This window comes from Myotis yumanensis, unplaced genomic scaffold (assembly GCF_028538775.1).
Source record: "Myotis yumanensis isolate MYYU_CA2020_CCGP unplaced genomic scaffold, mMyoYum1.0.hap1 SCAF_6, whole genome shotgun sequence".
In the NCBI taxonomy this organism is placed as follows: domain Eukaryota; kingdom Metazoa; phylum Chordata; class Mammalia; order Chiroptera; family Vespertilionidae; genus Myotis; species Myotis yumanensis.
Window position 1 is genome coordinate 93,518,662 of NW_027223757.1, and position 17,946 is coordinate 93,536,607.

The 17,946-nt window shown below is 59.7% G+C and overlaps 1 protein-coding gene across 2 annotated transcripts; it reads left to right on the forward strand.

Annotated features, from left to right (window-relative positions):
- The first annotated feature begins 2,360 nt into the window (after window positions 1-2,360).
- Window positions 2,361-17,670, forward strand: LEMD2 (LEM domain nuclear envelope protein 2). Of its 2 annotated transcripts, XM_070418762.1 has the most exons (9): window positions 2,361-3,033; window positions 4,157-4,197; window positions 6,889-6,964; window positions 10,287-10,363; window positions 11,266-11,345; window positions 12,748-12,893; window positions 13,795-13,896; window positions 13,970-14,072; window positions 16,559-17,670. In XM_070418762.1, the coding sequence occupies exons 1-9, from the start codon at window positions 2,361-2,363 to the stop codon at window positions 16,707-16,709; spliced, it is 1,449 nt and encodes a 482-aa protein (XP_070274863.1). In that variant the 3' UTR covers window positions 16,710-17,670. The 2 variants fall into 2 exon arrangements, with proteins under 2 accessions (XP_070274863.1, XP_070274864.1); XM_070418763.1 differs by lacking the exon at window positions 13,795-13,896.
- Window positions 17,671-17,946: the final 276 nt, after the last annotated feature.

Consider the following 17,946-nt stretch of genomic DNA (forward strand, 5'->3'; position numbering starts at 1 on the left):
CCCATGTGGCCAGGGTCCAGCACCCCTGTGGGGGAGCGAGGGCGGGCATGCAGACCACGGGCAGAGGGGCCTTGCCCACTGACCAGACTGGGAGGGGCCAGGAGGCATGAGGTGGGGTGGGCAAGGGGACCGCGGGCATTGGAGCAGGAGAAGGGGGACTGAAGTGGAGGGTAGACATGGGCTGGGACCAGAAGGCCTGGGATATGTTTGGGGAAGGCAGGTGATGGGTGTGGAAGGAATAGAGGGAGAGGGAGGCAGAAGGAAGACTAGGAGCCGTAGCTCTGTTTCCAGTTGCCACTACCCCAAGACCCCCTCGGGCTTTCTCACTGAGAGCTGCCCTGCGGGGTCTACACGGCGGCAAGGGGCACCTGCTAGGCACCAATACAAACCACCTCGCCTTGCCTCATCCTCCGAAAGCCAAGGTTCCCAACCGCAGGCCGGCAGCTCCCCGGATGTGATCACACGGAAAGCGGTGCCCCCAGGACCCCGGGCCCTGGCCCACCCGAGCCCCCCTCTCCCGGATGTGATCACATGGAGAGCGGTGCCCCTGGGATCCCTATCCTGGTCCCCCGAGCCCCCCCTTCCTGGATGTGATCACACAGGGGAGAACGGTGCCCCAGGATTCCTGCTCTGGCCCCCCGAACCCGCTTCTCCCAGATGTGATCACATGGAGAGCGGTGCCCCCAGGATCCCTGCCCTGGCTCCCCGAGCCCCCTCTCCGGAGAAGACCCTGCCGCCCTGGCACAGCCTCCCCCGGACCCCACTGCCACTCACCCTCTGTGGATGCCCGCGGTCAGGAAAGCAGCCTGAGTCCTTGCCCCGGGGCAGCCAGTCTCCTCGCCACGGGGTCCACTCAGGCCCCAGCCAGGCCCTTCCCTGAGCAAAGGGAGCGAGTCCGGCCTCAAGCAGGAGGGAAGGGCCGGCCGGGCAGGCTTGCCTCTCCCCCAGCAGCCCGCCCGCTCGGGCAGCACGGCTGAGGCCCCGCCAGGGTGGCCATACTCCGGGGTCGTGGGTTCCATTCCAGGTCACGGCACACACAAAAAGCAGCCAATGTTTCTCTCTCTCCTTTCCTCTCTAAAATCAATAAAAACCAACATGGCTCTATTGAGTGCCCAGCATGTGAGGGGCTGTGCAAGGGGTGGAAGATTCAGACATTAACACCTTGGAACTAAGCAAGGAGGAGAAAAGGAAGAAAAACAAACCCCTAGGGCCGTGGTCGGCAAACCACGGCTCTCGAGCCACATGTGGCTCTTTGGCCCCTTGAGTGTGGCTCTTCCACAAAATACCACGTTCGGGCGCGCACATACAGTGCGATTGAAACTTCGTGGCCCATGCGCAGAAGTCGGTTTTCAGCCTGGGCGAGTCTATTTTGAAGAAGTGGCGTTAGAAGAAGTGGGGGGTGTCGGTCGGGCAACGGGATACGCAGCGCGGGGGAGGCGCGAGATTCATGCCCGAGTTGAGTGAGCCAGTCAGTCCGCAGTCTCATGTGCAATGGTTAGTGCTAGTGACGTCCGCAAATCGCTCGCGGGTGACAAAAGTACCTACTCGAAGCATAAAGTTACCTGTATTTTCCCAACCAGCTGCAAATCCTACAGGTATTTTTGTCATCAATTTAAGAATTGTAATTCTTTTGTGTTGGTGGCTTTATTATTATAAAATGAAACTTATCTGCGTAGGGGGGTTTAAATGCCTAACCTTGCTAAACAACTTCTCTCGCTTACTGTTTATCTCCTTCCTTAGCACTCATGACAACTGCAATTATTTGATGTGACTATTTATTTATTTGAAGTTGATCTTTCTCACTACAATGTAAGTTCCAGAAGGATGTCATGTTATCTCCAGCCTTAGACACATAATAGGCATTCCATAAATATATTAGTGTATTGAACTCAGGTTGTTAATACTAAGTACTCAAAACAAAATTATCAAGTTAATAACAATGTACCTACCTATATAGTTTAAAAATTTGGCTCTCAAAAGAAATTTCAATCTTCGTACTGTTGATATTTGGCTCTGTTGACTAATGAGTTTGCCCACCACTGCCCTAGGACCTCCCCTGTGTGAAGACGACCTCCTTATCATGGCGCCCCCACTGGTCCCTCCTCAACATGGCGCCCAACGACCTCCCCATCATGGCGGGCCCATCAAGGAGGCCATATGTGAGATGACCTCCTCATCATGGCGCGGGCCCATCAAGGCGGCCATATGTGAGATGACCTCCTCATCATGGCGGCCCCTCCGTCCCTCCGACCTTCTCAACATGGCGCCTGGGACCTTCCCCTCCTGGCGCGGGCCCTTCCGGTCGGCCCGGCCGGCGGGAGCAGTTCCGGGCGCGGTGCATGCCGGGGCGGCTGCGGGCCATGGCCGGCCTGTCAGACCCGGAGCTGCGGCGAGAGCTGCAGGCCCTGGGCTTCCAGCCCGGCCCCATCACCGACACCACCCGGGACGTCTACCGCAAGAAGCTGCGCCACCTGCGGGGCGCCGTCCGGCTGCGCGAGGAGGCCCGGCCGCGGGGCGAGGAGCGGCTGCGGGCGGAGGCCCCGCTGCGCGCCCGGCCGACCCCGGCCGCTCTGCGGGCGGAGCCCTGGCCGTCCCCGCTCGCCCCGAGCTCGGCTTTCGCCACCGCCGGGGCCTACGGGGACCTCGGGGCGCCCGCGGCCGCCTGGTCCGCGAGCCGCGACCCCGCCCCCGCCGCCCGCCCCGCGCCCTTCCGGCGCCGCGCCTCGGTCCGGGGCAGCTCCGAGGACGACGAGGACGCCCGGGCGCCCGACCGGCCTGGCCCCCGGGCCCGTCGCTGGTGGGCCCCGGCCCGGCCGCCCCCCGCGCTCGGCCCCGACCCGCGCCCCGGCCTGCGGGCCACGCGAGCGGGCGCGGCGGGCGCGGCGCAGGCCCGGCCCGAGGCGGGGCGGCGGCTGGAGCGCTGCCTGTCCCGGCTGCTGCTCTGGGCGAGCCTGGGACTGCTCTTCGTCTTCCTGGGCATCCTCTGGGCGAAGATGGGCCGGCCCTCGGCGCCGCGCGAGGCGGAGGACCACAGTACGTGAGCGGAGGCCGGGGGCGGCCGCGGGTCGGGGCGTCACCTCCCGACGGGACCCCGCGGTGGGGGGCGGCCAGGGCCCGAGTGGGCGGCTGTGAGGCCCGCTCTCCCCGCTGCCCGGCCCGCCCTCCGACCCCCTCTGCCTTCTACCCTGGAAAAGGCCGCGCCCCGCAGGCACACGCCCCTCCCTCTCAGTCTCAGGTCTCAGCCCGCAGGCGGGCCTGGCGGGTCCCGGCACCAGAGTGACCGTGTGCCCGCTTCGTGGCGGCCCGTGTGGCGGGTGTGCGGAGCCTCCTGGGGTGCCTGCGGGAAGGGGGCCTTGCCGTGGCCGCAGGGCCTCGGAGGGTCAGGAGGGTCCTGAGGTTCAGGGACTCCCAGCCACGCTCCTGCCCGCGCTGGGCGCGGTGAGCCGGCCGCGGGGCGCCCGGGTGGGAGGGGAGCGCCCTGGAGGCACAGGCGGCGCTGGCCCTGAGCTGCCCGACCGGACAGGACAGCGCAGAGCGCTCGTCTGCCGGAGCCGATATAAAGTGACACTGTTCACCGCAGGGGCTGTTCTTTGCAAGCGGGGCTGTGGCCAGTGCTGCCCCGGGGCTGTCCGAGGTCACACCTTTCCGCGTGGGTGTGGACACGGGGACCCCAGGGGACCCCGGACTGGGCACGCGCTCTATTCCTGACTGTCCCCCGCGGCGACCAGCAGGCCGGGCACAAACTTCCTGCTGGAACAGCAGCCAGCGCTGGCCGCATCCCGGGTTCCCGGAGTTCCCCTCCCGTGATGGTGCTCGTCCCTGTTCAACGTGTCATCACTCACAGTTTATAAACTGTCACGGATGTTGCCTGGTTTGAGGTCCCTCCCCGAGTCAGGCCAGGACAGCTCCATGGATCCTGCTCCCGCTGAGGAGTGGGGTCCAGCCGTCCGGAGCCCATTAGACCCGCTGTCGTTCCCAGTCCCGGGCTGGGAAGCTTGCATTTTGCTGCCTGCACGTTAGAGTGCATCCGTCAGCCCACAGCTTTCCCACCCCCACCCCCAGGCTGGCCGCGGTTCACTCCCTGGATTTTGAGAGGGTCCTGTTGGTATTCCTTTCCGCAGCCACACTTTAATTTTCTGTTTCTTTCTGGTCTCAGTGAAATTGTTGCCAGTGGACTGCGAGAGGAAAAATGATGAGGTGAGTGTGTTTCTCTGTCGTTCCTCCCCAGCACGTCTGCGGTCCTTTCGGGAGCCCTGGCGTGATGTCGACACCTGTCTGGGTGCGGCCCGGTTCTGTTCGTAGCACCTGGGACATGGGTCCCCTGCGCAGTCCATCCAGGGGGACACAGCCACCGGAGAAGGGCCTGTGCTCCCTGCCTGGGGGAAGGGCCGGAGGTTCCTAACCGACAGGAGGCCGTGTTGTCATTTCCCCTTCCCTCCAGGAGTGCTTTGGTGGCTCTGAAAATGCCCTTCTGATTTGAGACGTTGTGGGGAGGGGGTGTTTGGAACACATTTGAAGTGGAATTGGCCCTCTTAGTCTCTAGATTCGTTTTATGAAGCCTTAACGTTCCCTACAAATAGTATTGGGGGATGGTGAGCAGCCCGTCCACTGTGACGAGAGCGTGCGTGAGGAGTGGGTGCTGAGAGGTGGCCGTCAGGGGAAAGCCCCAATTCCCAGCCGGAGGAGCAGTCTCCTAACTAAGCCTGCAGCAGGGCTTCCACTCCGCTCACATCTGCACCCCCCCCCACCATGCCCCTGCGCTGACGCTTACCCACGTTCTGAAGGACATCCTGGTTTCTCTTGGCTTCTGCTGTGTCATATTTGAAGTTTTGGGGGTTTTTTTACATTCATTTATTGCATTCATCCACCAAATATCTTTGCTTCCCAGTTGTTTTGTAGAAACATATTCATAATAAGTTTCATCTTCCATCCTAAAAACCACGACTGATGACTAGAGAAGGGAGCCCAGAAACATAGGCGGCAGCTAGAGGAGGGACTAGAATTTTGAAGACTGAAAACCGAAATAGGAAAACAGGCGCTTTCTGTGAGACTTCTCTGGTGATGCTCATTTGTTGTCTTTTAATTAGAAACATCTCCCTGGCTTCTGTTTCTTGACCCTTCACGTCTCTAAATGGATCAGGCCTGCGGCTGAGGGACAGATTCGTTCCCTTCGTTCCCTGGCCCTCCTCTGAGCAGACAGGTACAACCCAGGGCCTTGCTAAAGGTGTGCCCAGCCAGCCAACTGTGCCGGGAACATTGGCGCCTGGAAGGCCAGCGTCTGGGCCCCCACCCTGGGCTCCGTGGAGCTGAGAGTTCATGGGGTGCCCTTGGCCTGCCTGGGAACAGCCAGGTTGGGAGGCACGTCAGCTTTGCTGAGGCTCTTGCTGAAAGTCTCATTCTTTTTGTGGCTCCGCCTCACCCAGGACCCAGCAGGGCATTTGTGTTTCTTTCCCTTCTCAGCAGACTTGACACTGTATTTTCTTTCTGCCTTTTTGCTACTGAAAACATGGGCCCAGGCTGAGAGCAGGCGTGTTGTCATATCCGCTGTCCTGCTGGCTGGAACCTTGTGTCCTGTTTCCTTTCAGTGGCATCACCCTGCTCGCCTGGATGTTGGGGACGTGCAGCAGTGGTCCTTGTTACTGCCTGTTTCCTGGTGTGACAGTAAAAGATGTTAGTGTAGAACGTTTGAAAAGGAAAGTCACCATAACTCTGCCACCTAGAGATAATTACTGTTAACGTTTGGGGATCTTTCCTTCCCGTCTTATCTCTTATGTGCGTCTATAGACTTGGATTCTTGGCGTATATTTAGTTAGCTTTAACCCTTACTTCACCATTTCCCACACCTAAAACGCTCTTTAAAGTAGTTTGGGTACCTAACTCTACATGAGTTGTTTCTGACCATTTGCGGTCGCGTGTACTGCAGAGGCTCTTGGGTCTTTAGGCAGCGTGAGGGGACACATGTTGCCTCAGAGTGTTGGACACCAGGTCCCTCCCATTCGGGTGAGGCAGCTGATGAGCCTGGGAGGAAGGCCACGTCAGTTCCTTCTGTAGTTGCGGGGCCAGGCCCCAGGCTCTCGGCTCAAAGTCCAGGGCTTTGCCCAGCGACACCAGAGGCGGCCTGAAGTGTGGGGCGTGGTGACTGCTGGCCTGACCCCACCTCTCTTGAGCTGTGGGACCTTGGTGGCTTACCTAAGGTCTCTGAGCCTCAGGCTCCCCATCTGAGAAATTGGGGTACAGTAAGGAGTGTGGTGACAATTCAGTGCGCACTCACATATAACCACCCCGCACAGCACCTGGCTCTCGGTCCATCGAGGAGAGCAACCATGAGTAGATGGCCTCAACTGTTACAGGGGCTGGAGGGCTAGGTCTGCATGTGTTCCTGCTCCCATTTTCTCGTGCAGATGGCTTTTCTCCCCTATGATTTCAAAGGTTTCTAGGGATTTTACTTTTTGCAGCAGATACTCCACAAGACAGACAATCGATGGGCAGATTGTAGACACTTGAGTCTCCACCACGGGTGGGAGTGGCCCCAGGGGGAGAGGACGCAGCGTGGGTAGCTTTCCGGGACTGCAGGGCTCATTTCCCACAGCAGCCTTGCTGCCTCTGCTCCTCAGCCCCACTAGTGGCCGTTACTCCATCAGCACCGGGGAAGGGCGCAGGCCTCCAGGATGGCAGCCCTTCGTGACTGTGCCTTCACTCTGCCCTGCACTCACTCAGCCCCACATGTATCGGCCCTGTCCCTGGGACCACCATTTGCAGAATTGGTTTTTAGTTTTTAAAAGTATGAGGTGTTGCTTACTGCTTAGTACTTGACAGCACAGCTGACGAGGTAGAGCCACACTGCCTCCTTGCCCACCGCCCTGCTGACCACTTGTCCTGTCCTCTCAGTTCTGTCAGGCCAAGCAGAAGGCGGCCTTGCTGGAGCTGCTGCACGAACTCTACAACTTCCTGGCCATCCAAGCCGGTGAGTAGGTCTCCAGGCCCCGGACCTCACGAGCCGCTCGTGGGCCGATGGTGGGGAGGCTGAGGCGTGCTGTGGTCTCCGACCAGAAGACACTCAGAAACCAGTCCCTGCTTCCCCTCTGACATTTGTTTAAGCCTTGCATTTGGGCAAAACCATTTGGTTCTCACCTCCCTTTGAGGGTCTCAGGGCTCCTGGAACATGCACAGGCCTTTCTCTGGATAAGCCCCACCTCAGGCTTCGGGGCTCCCTGTTTCACTGGCGGGGTGAGGGGACAGGCCCTGGGTCTCAGAGTCTGGGTGCTTGCACCTGGAGTCCTCCCTGCACCGTGTGGTTGGCCTGGGTAGGTGGAGAGGCCCGTGCAGGTGACGGGTCCGTGGTGGGCTGAGCACACTCAGGCCCGTCCAGCTGCCAAGGCCCTGGTGTCACATCTGGTCCCGGTCGCCCTAGCTGGCTCAGGACCTTGGACAAGTCCCTTTTAGTCTCAGGTAGTCTCGGGGCCTCCATCTCCCTGTTACTGAGTGATTTTGGGTCTCTCTTTTCTATTTTTAAATGTGGTTCGGGGGGGGGGGGGGGGTAATTGATTTTAGAGAGAAAGGAAGGGAGAGGGAGAGAGATAGAAATATTGATGAGAAAGAAACATGGATCGGCTGCTACCTGCACACCCCCTACTAGGGATCGAGCCCACAACCCAGGCATGTGTACTGACTGGTACTCGAACTGGCGACTTCTCAGTGCACAGGACAGCACTCAGCCAGCTGAGCCGCATCAACCAGGGCTCTCTTCTCTTTATAACATAAAAGCCAAGTGCTGTCCTCCAGAGGAGCACTCTCGGCACCCCGGGAAAGACCCTGAACACTCATCCATCCAGGCTCCCCTGCTGTTTTATTTGGTAAACAGTCCTCAAGGCTAGAGATGTCGCCTGCATTGTGTCCTTCCCACACCTGGCGTCTAGGGAGGCTCAGAATCACTTGCTGATGGCATAGGCCAGTGGTCGCCAAACTGCGGCTCGCGAGCCACATGCGACTCTTTGGCCCCTTGAGTGTGGCTCACGAGCCGCAGTTTGCCGACCACTGGCATAGGCGAATGGGCTGGTGCTGAGTTAAATATACTTGGCACGAGAGCCAGATGGAGCTGGTCAGTCTTATGGGATGTTCAGGAGGCACCTCTTACCTACGGGGGACAACCTTTGGCCATTGCTGGGGAGACAGGTTTGGGTGGACTGGGCCCTCAGTCCTCAGGGCCAAGCTTGTGGGCCTCAGTTCTGCCACCTCCTCCCTCCTACTGGTGGGAGACTGGGGGTGGTCAGGGAGCATCTGCGCTCCTGGGAGGAGCGGTCCTATGGGCATTTCCCTGTGGCCCAGGTGCTTGGGATATACCGTCTGGCCCACGAGGGAGTTCTAAACGGTTGTGACTCAATTGTGGTCCAAGCAGCAGCAGCAGCAGCTGGGAGCTTATTGGAAATGCAGAATCTCGGGTCCCATCCCAAACCTACTGAATCAAAGCCTGCGTTTTAATAAGACCCCAGGGGATAAAGTTGAGATGCTCTGCTCTTAAACAGTGAATCCTAGTAGCCATTTCTCCCCCTCCCACCTCCACATGTGGTCCTCATTATGCCATCAGGGGGCCTGGCTCCCGCTGTCCTCTGACAAGCCTTGCAGGGGCAGCCCTGCGGGCGTGCATCTCACGGAGGCAGCTGCTGGGGAGTGTGTGCTCTCTGCTGGGTCATCCTCCCTTCCCCCCTGTTGGAGTCCGCTCTGGCCAAGGCACTGTAGGATGCAAGATGGGTTCAGGGTCCTGCCGCAGGCCACCTACCTCCCTGACCACTGGGTGATATAGGATGCCATTGGAGGAGAGCTGAGGGCCAGAGGTCCCGAGAGGCACGATGCCTTTTAGTTAGAACAGCCAGGAAATGGTCATGGGAGGCCCTGAAGTCCAATAGGATGGGTTTTGTATGTGTGGGGGGAGGTGGGGCCACCAGGGCAGGAGATTACAGAGTCAGGATGGAAACGGCTTCATGGGGGAAGGAGAAACAGGGAATGGAGTTTGGAAAGGTCAGTTGGGTCCCACAGATGCCAGGCCACCGGGGCTTAATGTTGTGGGCAGTGAAGCCCAGAAGGCTTTTGCGTAGGGAAGTGACATGCCGAGAGCAGGTGCCAAGAAGGCAAAAGTGGCAGCAGCTTAAGTGGAGTTGTGGCATCTGAGCAGACTTATTTTAAAGCTTTAAAACATGTGAATGAGAAGGGAGGCGGAGGAAACCAGTCGGGGCCTGGCGATGGTCCAGTCAGGCCTGGGCAGGGAGGGTGGCCTGAGTGGAGGCAGGAGGATGGGAGAAGCCAGCTTGGTCCCAGACGACCCAGAGGGTCAAGATCAACTTTGAAGTAGGAAGGACGGGCTTCAGTTCATTTTTAAGATTTTTAATATTACCTTCAGCCACTCTTTCCCCAGTGCGCGCATGTGCGTGCGCGCGCGCGCACACACGCACACACACACACACACACACACACAGGCCATTTGAAGCCCAGCTGTGCTAGGTGAAGGACAGTTGCACTATGTGGAGAGTGAAGGATCTTTACGTGCCCAGCCCTGCGTTGTCCCTGCTCAAGGGCTCTAGTGGTGAAGCAGCTCACAGCAGGTGAACCACAGCGGCATTGAAAGCCAAGAGGTGTGGCAGGCCTCCGAGTTCGGAGCAATCTGGCCGAACAAGAGGCCCCCGCAGGCTGGGGGCTTTTCAGAGGAGGTGGCCTTTGGGTGGGACCCAAAAGGCTGGCAGGACTCAGGGGAGGGTCCCAGCTCCGTCCAAGGCGGGAGCTGGCCACCCAGGCTACTTAGAAGGGAGCTTTGGAGCCCTACTGAGGCCCCGCTGTCCAGCCGCAGACGCCCCCTTCCTCCACGGGGCATGCTGGGCATCGTCCCACGACCCCTCACACAGTGGGCCTGGCAGTCCAGGTCACCGACCTGTATCTGTCAGAATCCCCGCCTTTCTCCCTCCCAGGCTGTGTGTGTTCACAGCGCCATCCGGTACCTTCCAAAGCTATCTGTCTGATCCTGTTAGGGATCAATTGCAAACAGACCTGGTATTGGGCAGCTTTTTAGTCATTTAATGCAAATCACTGCACTGCTTTGCAGGTCAGGTTTTAATGATCTGGAATCGACCCAAGCTAAGTGGCTTTTGATCGTGCTGCAGAGTGAGGATGCCCCAGAAGCCGGAGCGCCAGGCCGCATGCTCCCTCTCCGAGCGGAGGGCTTGGTTCTTGCTGCATTTTGTCGTCTGTTTCAGAGTCATCTTTTCATCTTCCTTGTGTTTGAATGTTTTTCCTCCTAGGGAACTTTGAATGTGGGAATCCAGAGAAGCTAAAAAGCAAGTGCATCCCTGTAGCGGAAGCCCAGGAATACGTAGCAGTAAGTAGGGTGGCGCCCACCGCCAGGAGGGCCTGGTGCTTTTGGGTTGATTTTCAGACCCTGCGTTTACTTCTCTTCCCCTTTTTATTTTGTTTGGTGTTTGTTTTGGTTTGGTTTGTGTGTGTGTGTGGTTTTGTTTTTTTTGCTTTCTTGCCCTCCCTCCCTTTTTTTTTTTTGCCTTAGTTGAGTGCTAGGCTACCTTAAGTTAAGGCAACACTGGGGGGTGACTGGGCCCAAGGTGAGCCATGAGCCGGAGCAGGCCTGCTGTGTGTGCGTGGCTCCCTGCTGCCCAGCGTGCAGGCCACAGCAGCTGCCCCTTCTAAACTGACCTGTCACTTGCTCCTCCCTCTGTTCGTTTCTTTTCTCCCTTCTCAGCAGCTTTAAGGATGCATGTGTCGCCTGCCCTCCTCCCCCCTTGCGTGCTGTGTGGATTGTCTGGGGTCCATTTGACTTTCCGCATGGCCTCAGGATGGTAGAGTTGGGGATATATGGAGCTGGCAGGGACGTGGTCACCTAGTCCAGTTTTCACTTCACAGGGGAAGACACTGAGGCCCAGGGTGGGGCAGGAACTTGCCCCAGGCCACGTTGCTGGGCCCCTCACCCCCACACTTTTTCATTTTACCCAAGAGGAGCTGCCACCTGGCTGGCTTCAGTCCTTTCGGCTGCCTCAGCCCCGCATTGCTTTCCCGCGTGTGCTTCCGCATCGCCCCCTCCCGTTATAGCCCCTGCCTCGGCTCTCACCAGCCTCAGACTTCCCTCCTGCCAGTTTGCTGCGCGTTGAGCAGAGCAGGGCTGTGAGACGTGCAGAGGACCCAGGAGAGGACTTCCGTAACCCAGCAGCAGAGCGATGCTGCCTAGCTGCTCTGCCCAGACGCAGAGCTAATCTCCCGCCCCTCCCACAGAATGTGACCGGCAGCTCCACCGCCAAGTTTGAAGCCGCACTGACCTGGATACTAAGCAGCAACAAGGACGTGGGCATCTGGTGAGTGTGGTGGGGCGCCCATCAGCCGACTTCCTAGCTTCCCGCAGGTGCCCGTCTGAAGGTGGAGGGCGGGTCTGCCTGTGGTGTGGGCTGGGCTGAAAGCTGGTGGAGAAGGAAGAGCGGCAGGAATGAGGGCAAGGAGCCGTTCCAGGGCAGACACAGAGCAGGTGCCAGGTCTGCGCCTTGCCATCCAGCTCTGCGCGGTTTTCTGGCGAAGGCAGCTGTCTATGCGCCTTTCCTCGGGGCTAGTTTTCATTTGCAGATGAAATGATTCTGTCTTGGTTTCACTCAGTATGGCAGTTGCACAAGGAAATGCTGGATTTTATTCTGACTGGGTAGTTGCGCCTCATTGCTCTCTGGTGAGCACCGTTAGCAGACAGCGAGCCTTTCGCCTTCCTGAAAGGCCCCAGGGGACGGGCGGGGGTGGGGCACCGGCTGACGGCTGGACACCTGGAGTCTCCCTGCCAGAGAAGCATTCCCCTCATCACCCCGCTCCCGTTTCTCAGGGTTCGTCAGGGGTTCTGTTGAGGTTACAGCTCCTGATGCTAAAACACACTCAGGTTTTGTTCTCTTCCTCTCTGATCCACCAAATTACGAATTCCCTCAGCTGTGCACCCAGGGGAGCCGGGCAGCTCAGCCTGAGCCTGCGAGCTGGATGCAGGCCCCACTGAAATGCGCTGGCTTACAAAACAAAGCCTCCCTGAGCGGCTGGCGATCCCTGTTAGAAAAGGCGGGGACTGGAGGCACCGAGCCGTGGCACTGGCCTCTTCATATGGGGGAGGTGGCTGAGCTGGCTCAGAGGACCAGGGTGAAAAGTGGGTCACAAGAAACCAGGACACTTCAGGTACCAGCCACTCAGGTGCGAGTCCAGCGCATGGCTTGCCACCTAGAGGTGTGGCTGTCGGTGTCCCGGGGGTCCTGGCACCTTCTTGCAGGAACCAGGGCGGAGGCGCTGCGCTGGGGCCTGGCCTCCGGGCACCTCCTGATCTCTTCCTTAAGCAGCTTCTGTGCCTCCTCGTCCCCGAGGAAAGGCACGCTCTCCCAGACACACGTCTTTCCGTTTCTACCTTGCAGGGCAAGACGGCGACTCAGTAAACATTTCCACTGCTCTCTGCTGGGAGGGGATCCAGTTTATAGTTAATCCTCCGCACACCAACGGGGCTGTCAAAGGCCCAGTAGGGGGAGCCACTTTAGTGGCTGGGGTTCGAGCCTGCTGCCTCTTGACAGCTTTATTCCTCCTAAGTAGCCAGCGGGGGATTTCCGGGAAGAGTGCAGCCAGGATATGTCTGTCTCACAGTAAGGAGAGGCCTCGCAGCCCCTCTTCTCCTCCTGCTTAAAGTGGGGCATAGACTGCAGCTCCTCAGAGCTCTTGGACGCGTTTACAACCCTTGTCCTGTTTCAGTTTGAAAGGGGAAGACCCATCTGAATTGGTGACAACCGTGGACAAGGTGGTCTGCTTGGAATCCGCCCGCCCCCGCATGGGTGTGGGCTGCCGCCTGAGCCGGGCCCTGCTCACCGCCGTCACCCACGTGCTCATCTTCTTCTGGTGTAAGTGCTCGCACACAGCGCGGCCCCAGCCCAGCTCCAACAGCCCTGGCGGGGAGTGACGAGTGACGGGAAGCGGCCCCTGAGTGTCCGTGTCTCTCGTGGGCCTGAGGTCTGTCTAATAAGACGGAGGGCGTGAGCAAGTCAGCCTCTGCCTGGTCATCTTCCCCTGGGGATCGGAGCCAGAGCATGAGGCTAACCAGAAAGTGTCCCTGTTCCTGAGAGGGAGGCTGCCCTGGCCGGAGGTGGGCGTTGTCCCTTCCAGGACCCCAGGGTGCAGGCCGCTGCGAGGAGGGCACAGCAGGAGCTTGGCCTAGTTTTACTCCCTGAGCAATGTAAACCTCTCCTGGGAAGCAGCAAGGCCCCAGCCTGTGAGCCTCAAGCAGAGCTCAGGCCTGTCCCTGACAGCAGGGCTGCCTCTGAGCAGAGGCCGAGTTGCAGAGCCATTGGCTCTGCCCAGAGAGCCGCGTTACAAATCCCAGGCACCTGGGCATGCACAGCGTGTGTGTGTGTGTGTGTGTGTGTGTGTGTGTGAGAGAGAGAGAGAGAGAGAGAGAGAGAGAGAGAGAGAAAGAGAAAGCAAGCCCGGGTTCTGGTTCACCAGGGAGGAGATAAAAGCCCTGGACTAAGGCTAGGAGGTTGGGAGGAGCCGAGTTCTGGACTGGGGAGGGGCCTGAGTGACAGCTGGCAGGGAGGGAGAGGCTCACTGACTAGCCTGTCCTCCCTTTGCATTCCTGCATCCTTTGTTTCCCGCATGCTAGCCCTGGGCCCGCCACATAATAGGTACTCAGAACACATTTGATCACCCACAGCCTCCACACAGCGCCCGGCCCATGGTGAGACCCAGGGAGGTGTGAACGGTTGGAGCGATGTGAGCCTTTAATGGTGCTCTGTTCCTGCGCAGGCTTGGCCTTTTTGTGGGGGCTCCTGATCTTCCTGAAATATCGGTGGCGCAAGTTAGAAGAGGAGGAGCAGGCCATGTATGAGATGGTGAAGAAGATTATAGGTGTGTGGCCCAGGGGAAGGCTGCCGGCCTCCGCCAGGAGTCCTGGCCCTAACCTGTGCCCTCTGTCCTGCAGATGTGGTCCAGGACCACTACGTGGACTGGGAGCAGGACATGGAGCGCTACCCGTACGTGGGCATCCTGCACGTGCGCGACACGCTCATCCCTCCGCAGAGCCGGTGAGTCCAGGGTCTGCCCCACCCGGTGCCTCTTGTCAGCGGCCAGGATCCCGGGTGCGGGCACCATCCACACCCCCGCTCCAGCGCCCGCTCCTCCAGCGCTCGGCATTTGTGGGAGAACACTCGGACAGTGTAGAAGCACGTCCCTCTCCTGTGCTAGGACCGCCCCTGCTCCAGGGGCTTAGGGAGGGAAGTTGGATTCTCTGGTCTTGCCCTCCGTGAATGCTGTCGGCTGGAGTTCCTCACGGTCACAGGATGCTGGCCAGCAGCAGCGTCTCCCTCGTCCCAGCCAGCAGGGGAGGGGCTTCCTGATCTCACGAGCAAGGGAAAACCTTCCCTGAAGCCGCCAGTGGCCACTCCCCGAGGCCCCACTGCCCAGAACTGGTGACTTACTGTCCCTGAGGCCTCACTGGCCACTCCCCAAGGCCCCGCTGCCCAGAACTGGTGACTTACTGTCCCTGAGGCCTCACTGGCCACTCCCCAAGGCCCCGCTGCCCAGAACTGGTGACTTACTGTCCCTGAGGCCTCACTGGCCACTCCCCAAGGCCCCGCTGCCCAGAACTGGTGACTTACTGTCCCTGAGGCCTCACTGGCCACTCCCCAAGGCCCCGCTGCCCAGAACTGGTGACTTACTGTCCCTGAGGCCTCACTGGCCAAGAGGAGACTGTTTTCCACACGTCTGAGTATGACCCACAGTCAGACACACTCATTACCTAAAACAGGATGGTCCGGCTCCCACCCGTGAGCACATGTGCTTGCGTGCAGTTGAAAGCAAAGTTTCAGGGCACGGGCTGCATGGGAGGGACGGCAGGCTTGTCACACTTGACACCAGGGCCACCTTCCACATAAGACGGAGAACACGACTGCTGGCAGGGCCTGTGGCGGAGGCTGGCGTGCGTTCACTCAACAAGCGTTGGTTGGCGCCGGCTGCCTGCCGCACTGTCCGGGTTGCGGCGAGGGGCGAGGCGCAGGGAGGGGGCCTTCTGGGCGTCGGTTCTGAGGAGGACATGGGGAAGGTGCATAAGGAGAATGTGTACTGTGGGTGGTGACGAGTCCCAGGAGAAGGAGCGGGTGTCGGGAGGCGGCCTCCTAGCCCACGAGGTCGCTGGCGCACTTGGGCGCACATTGCATCTGAGGGCAGCTGCACTGCTTCGGCTTTAACTGCAAACACACTTCACTGAAACGAGCGTGGGAAGTGGCATTGCAGTCCTAGCCCAGCCACTGCGCCCCAGCCCCTGCGGTCAGCAGAGGCCCCAGGCGCCACCCCAGGGTCCGAGGGACCGGAGGCTCAGGGTCTTGATTCCTCTCCAAGCCACTAAGTCCGTACGGCCGAGCTCCTGCCGGCCCAGCCTGGGCGCAGACAGTAGTCAAGTGAGGGCCTGCTCCTGAAAGACAGGGACATGCGGGAGCGCAGGAGCTGGGGGAGAGGCTGCTGGCCGCCTGCTCATTACCTGTTAATGGGCAGCTCGGGGAGGATGACCCCATACCCCACACCATGCCGGCTGCCTCCCCTCGGGCCCAGCATGGCCAGCTCAGCCCCTAGGCGTGTGTGGCCTTGGCCAAACCAGTCACACGGGGGCTGCTAACCAGACGTGGGGTTTGGTCGGTGGCAGGAGCTGCCCCCTCTGGCCTCCCCAGGGTGAGCCCTTCTGCTCTCACTCGCACACACGCTCCCTCCGCACATGCAGCGAGGTCCGTGGGCAGGTGGTCTGAGCTGACAAAAGCAGGGGCTCATGAAGCAGCCTCCCCGGCGGCCCTGGAGTCTGGTCTGGTTGGGAGGGGCGCTCAGAGGGGATGCAGGACCTCTGGCTGCTGGCCTAGGCCTGCCAGCCGGGAGGGGCTCTACTTGGGGGCTGCTGCTTCTCAACTCCCCAGCGGGATGCTTAGCTGTGGAGTTTGGGCTCAGCAGCCAGCAGCCACACTTTAATTAGCCCACAGGAGGCATTAAGAGGCAGACAGCACTAGTTGGGGGCCGCCTGGCCAGGCTGTGCAATAGCAGGTCCGGGGCGCGTAGCCCCATCCCATGCACACACAGGACTGCTCCCGACACCGCTGGCCCCTTTCAGCTCCCTTCAAAGCAGTGGTTCTCAACCTTCTGGCCCTTTAAATACAGTTCCTCATGTTATGGTGACCCCCAACCATAAAATTATTTTCGTTGCTACTTCATAACTGCAATGTTGCTACTGTTGTGAATCATAATGTAAATATCTGATATGCAGGATGGTCTTAGGCGACCCCTGTGAAAGGGTCGTTCAACCGCCAAAGGGGTCGCGACCCACAGGTTGAGAACCGCTGCTTTAAAGGAGTGCTTTGGGAGCAGAAACCGTGGAGTCATTTGTCTGGGGCCCAGGAAATGCCCCCTGCAGGAACCCTGTGGAACCTGGAGCTCCGCCTCCCTTTGTACAGGGGCGTCATCCACAGACCTGCTGGCCTCCCTGGGGAGCCGAGCCCAGCGGGCCTGCTGAGCCTGGCCCCTCTCTTTGCAGGAGGCGCATGAAGCGGGTCTGGGACCGCGCTGTGGAGTTCCTGGCCTCCAACGAATCTCGGATCCAGACGGAGTCCCACCGCGTGGCTGGAGAGGACATGCTGGTGTGGAGATGGACTAAGCCCTCTTTCTTCTCCGACTCAGAGCGATAAAGCTCGAGGGGCCTGTCCCCTCAGGGGCTCGAGAGGGCCACCGACTTGCTGGTGCTGAATTCACACTTGCCTTGACTTTCACCTCCTGACTCTCATCCAAAGGTCTCTGCAAACTCCAGAGCCTCGCTTGTGGGAAAGCCGAGCTTCCCTGGAGGGTGGGGAGAGCCCGGCAGAGGGGTCGCTGTCCTCTGCGTTGTCCCATCCTCTGCCGGCAGAAAAGTGGAGAAAGGTTTATCGTTCACGAATAGAAGAGAAGCAGCGCCTGAGACCCTGGCGAGCACATGGGGGTTGGGTGTGGAGGGGCTGGGGCGGCCGGGGCCGGGAGCAGCCGTCCATGTGCCTTCAGGGGTTACCTGGGAGCTCTACCGGATGGGGCCTCACCCTGAAGGGGAGGGCCTGTAGGAAAAGTCCGGCCCTGGACACTGGCCCTCGTGCCAGGTGTGAGCTGCTGCTGTGGCCTCCAGGGAGGAGGTGGGCTGCCACCAGCCACCATCTCCGCGGCCCGCCTTCAGTGGGGCCTGTCACAGTAGATGAGGTTTTATAGGCCAGACCTTCAGCCAGGCACCGAATCCGCCGAGGGTGCCTCGCACTTCCAGTGTGGGGAGGTCTTGTTTACAGCAACCGCAGCCTCCCCACTCGGGGCTGGGGAACCGGGACCTGCAGCGCCGTGAGGCGGGGGCCGCACCACTGCCCGGGCTGGCCACAGGAAGCCTGCCTGCCGCCCCTCAGACCCTCCTGGCTCCTGGCTCAGCAGTGGCCTGCGGGTGGGAGTCTCCAGAAACAGGCCGGAGGCACCTTATTAAGTGCAGGAGCCTCTCCAACGGAGTCTCATCCCCAGATGTTCGCATCTGCAGCAGGTGGGCAGGTGGGGAGACGCAACAGCTGCCTCCAAAAGGCATTAACCACCCCTGCTGGGCTTACTGGTATTTCGTTTCTTAATAAAGCTCCAGTCTCCCTCGTTTGAGCAGCACTCTCATTTCCTCTGACGTCTGGATGGTGGCGGGCCCGTGGCAAAGAACCCGTCTCATAATCAGGCTCCGGCCAGAATAAGACGCAACAGCATCACCATCAGGGTTGAAAGGGATAAACGCTTTATTGAGAATGATGAGCTTCTCACCTGGACTGGGTTCCCTTCCCCGCCAAGCAGTGGGCGAGGAACAGGTGAGCACTGGCTGCATTGGGAGAGGCCCGTGGGCTGGGCAGGGTGCCTGAGCCTTCCTCTCTCAGGGCTCAGCCT

Excerpts from the sequence above, each read along its gene's own strand:
- LEMD2 (XM_070418762.1), top strand. The coding sequence starts at position 2,361 with ATGGCCGGCCTGTCAGACCCGGAGCTGCGGCGAGAGCTGCAGGCCCTG. Across the intron at positions 11,346-12,747 it reads AACAAGGACGTGGGCATCTG|TTTGAAAGGGGAAGACCCAT; the intron begins GTGAGTGTGGTG and ends GTCCTGTTTCAG. Across the intron at positions 14,073-16,558 it reads CTCATCCCTCCGCAGAGCCG|GAGGCGCATGAAGCGGGTCT; the intron begins GTGAGTCCAGGG and ends CTCTCTTTGCAG.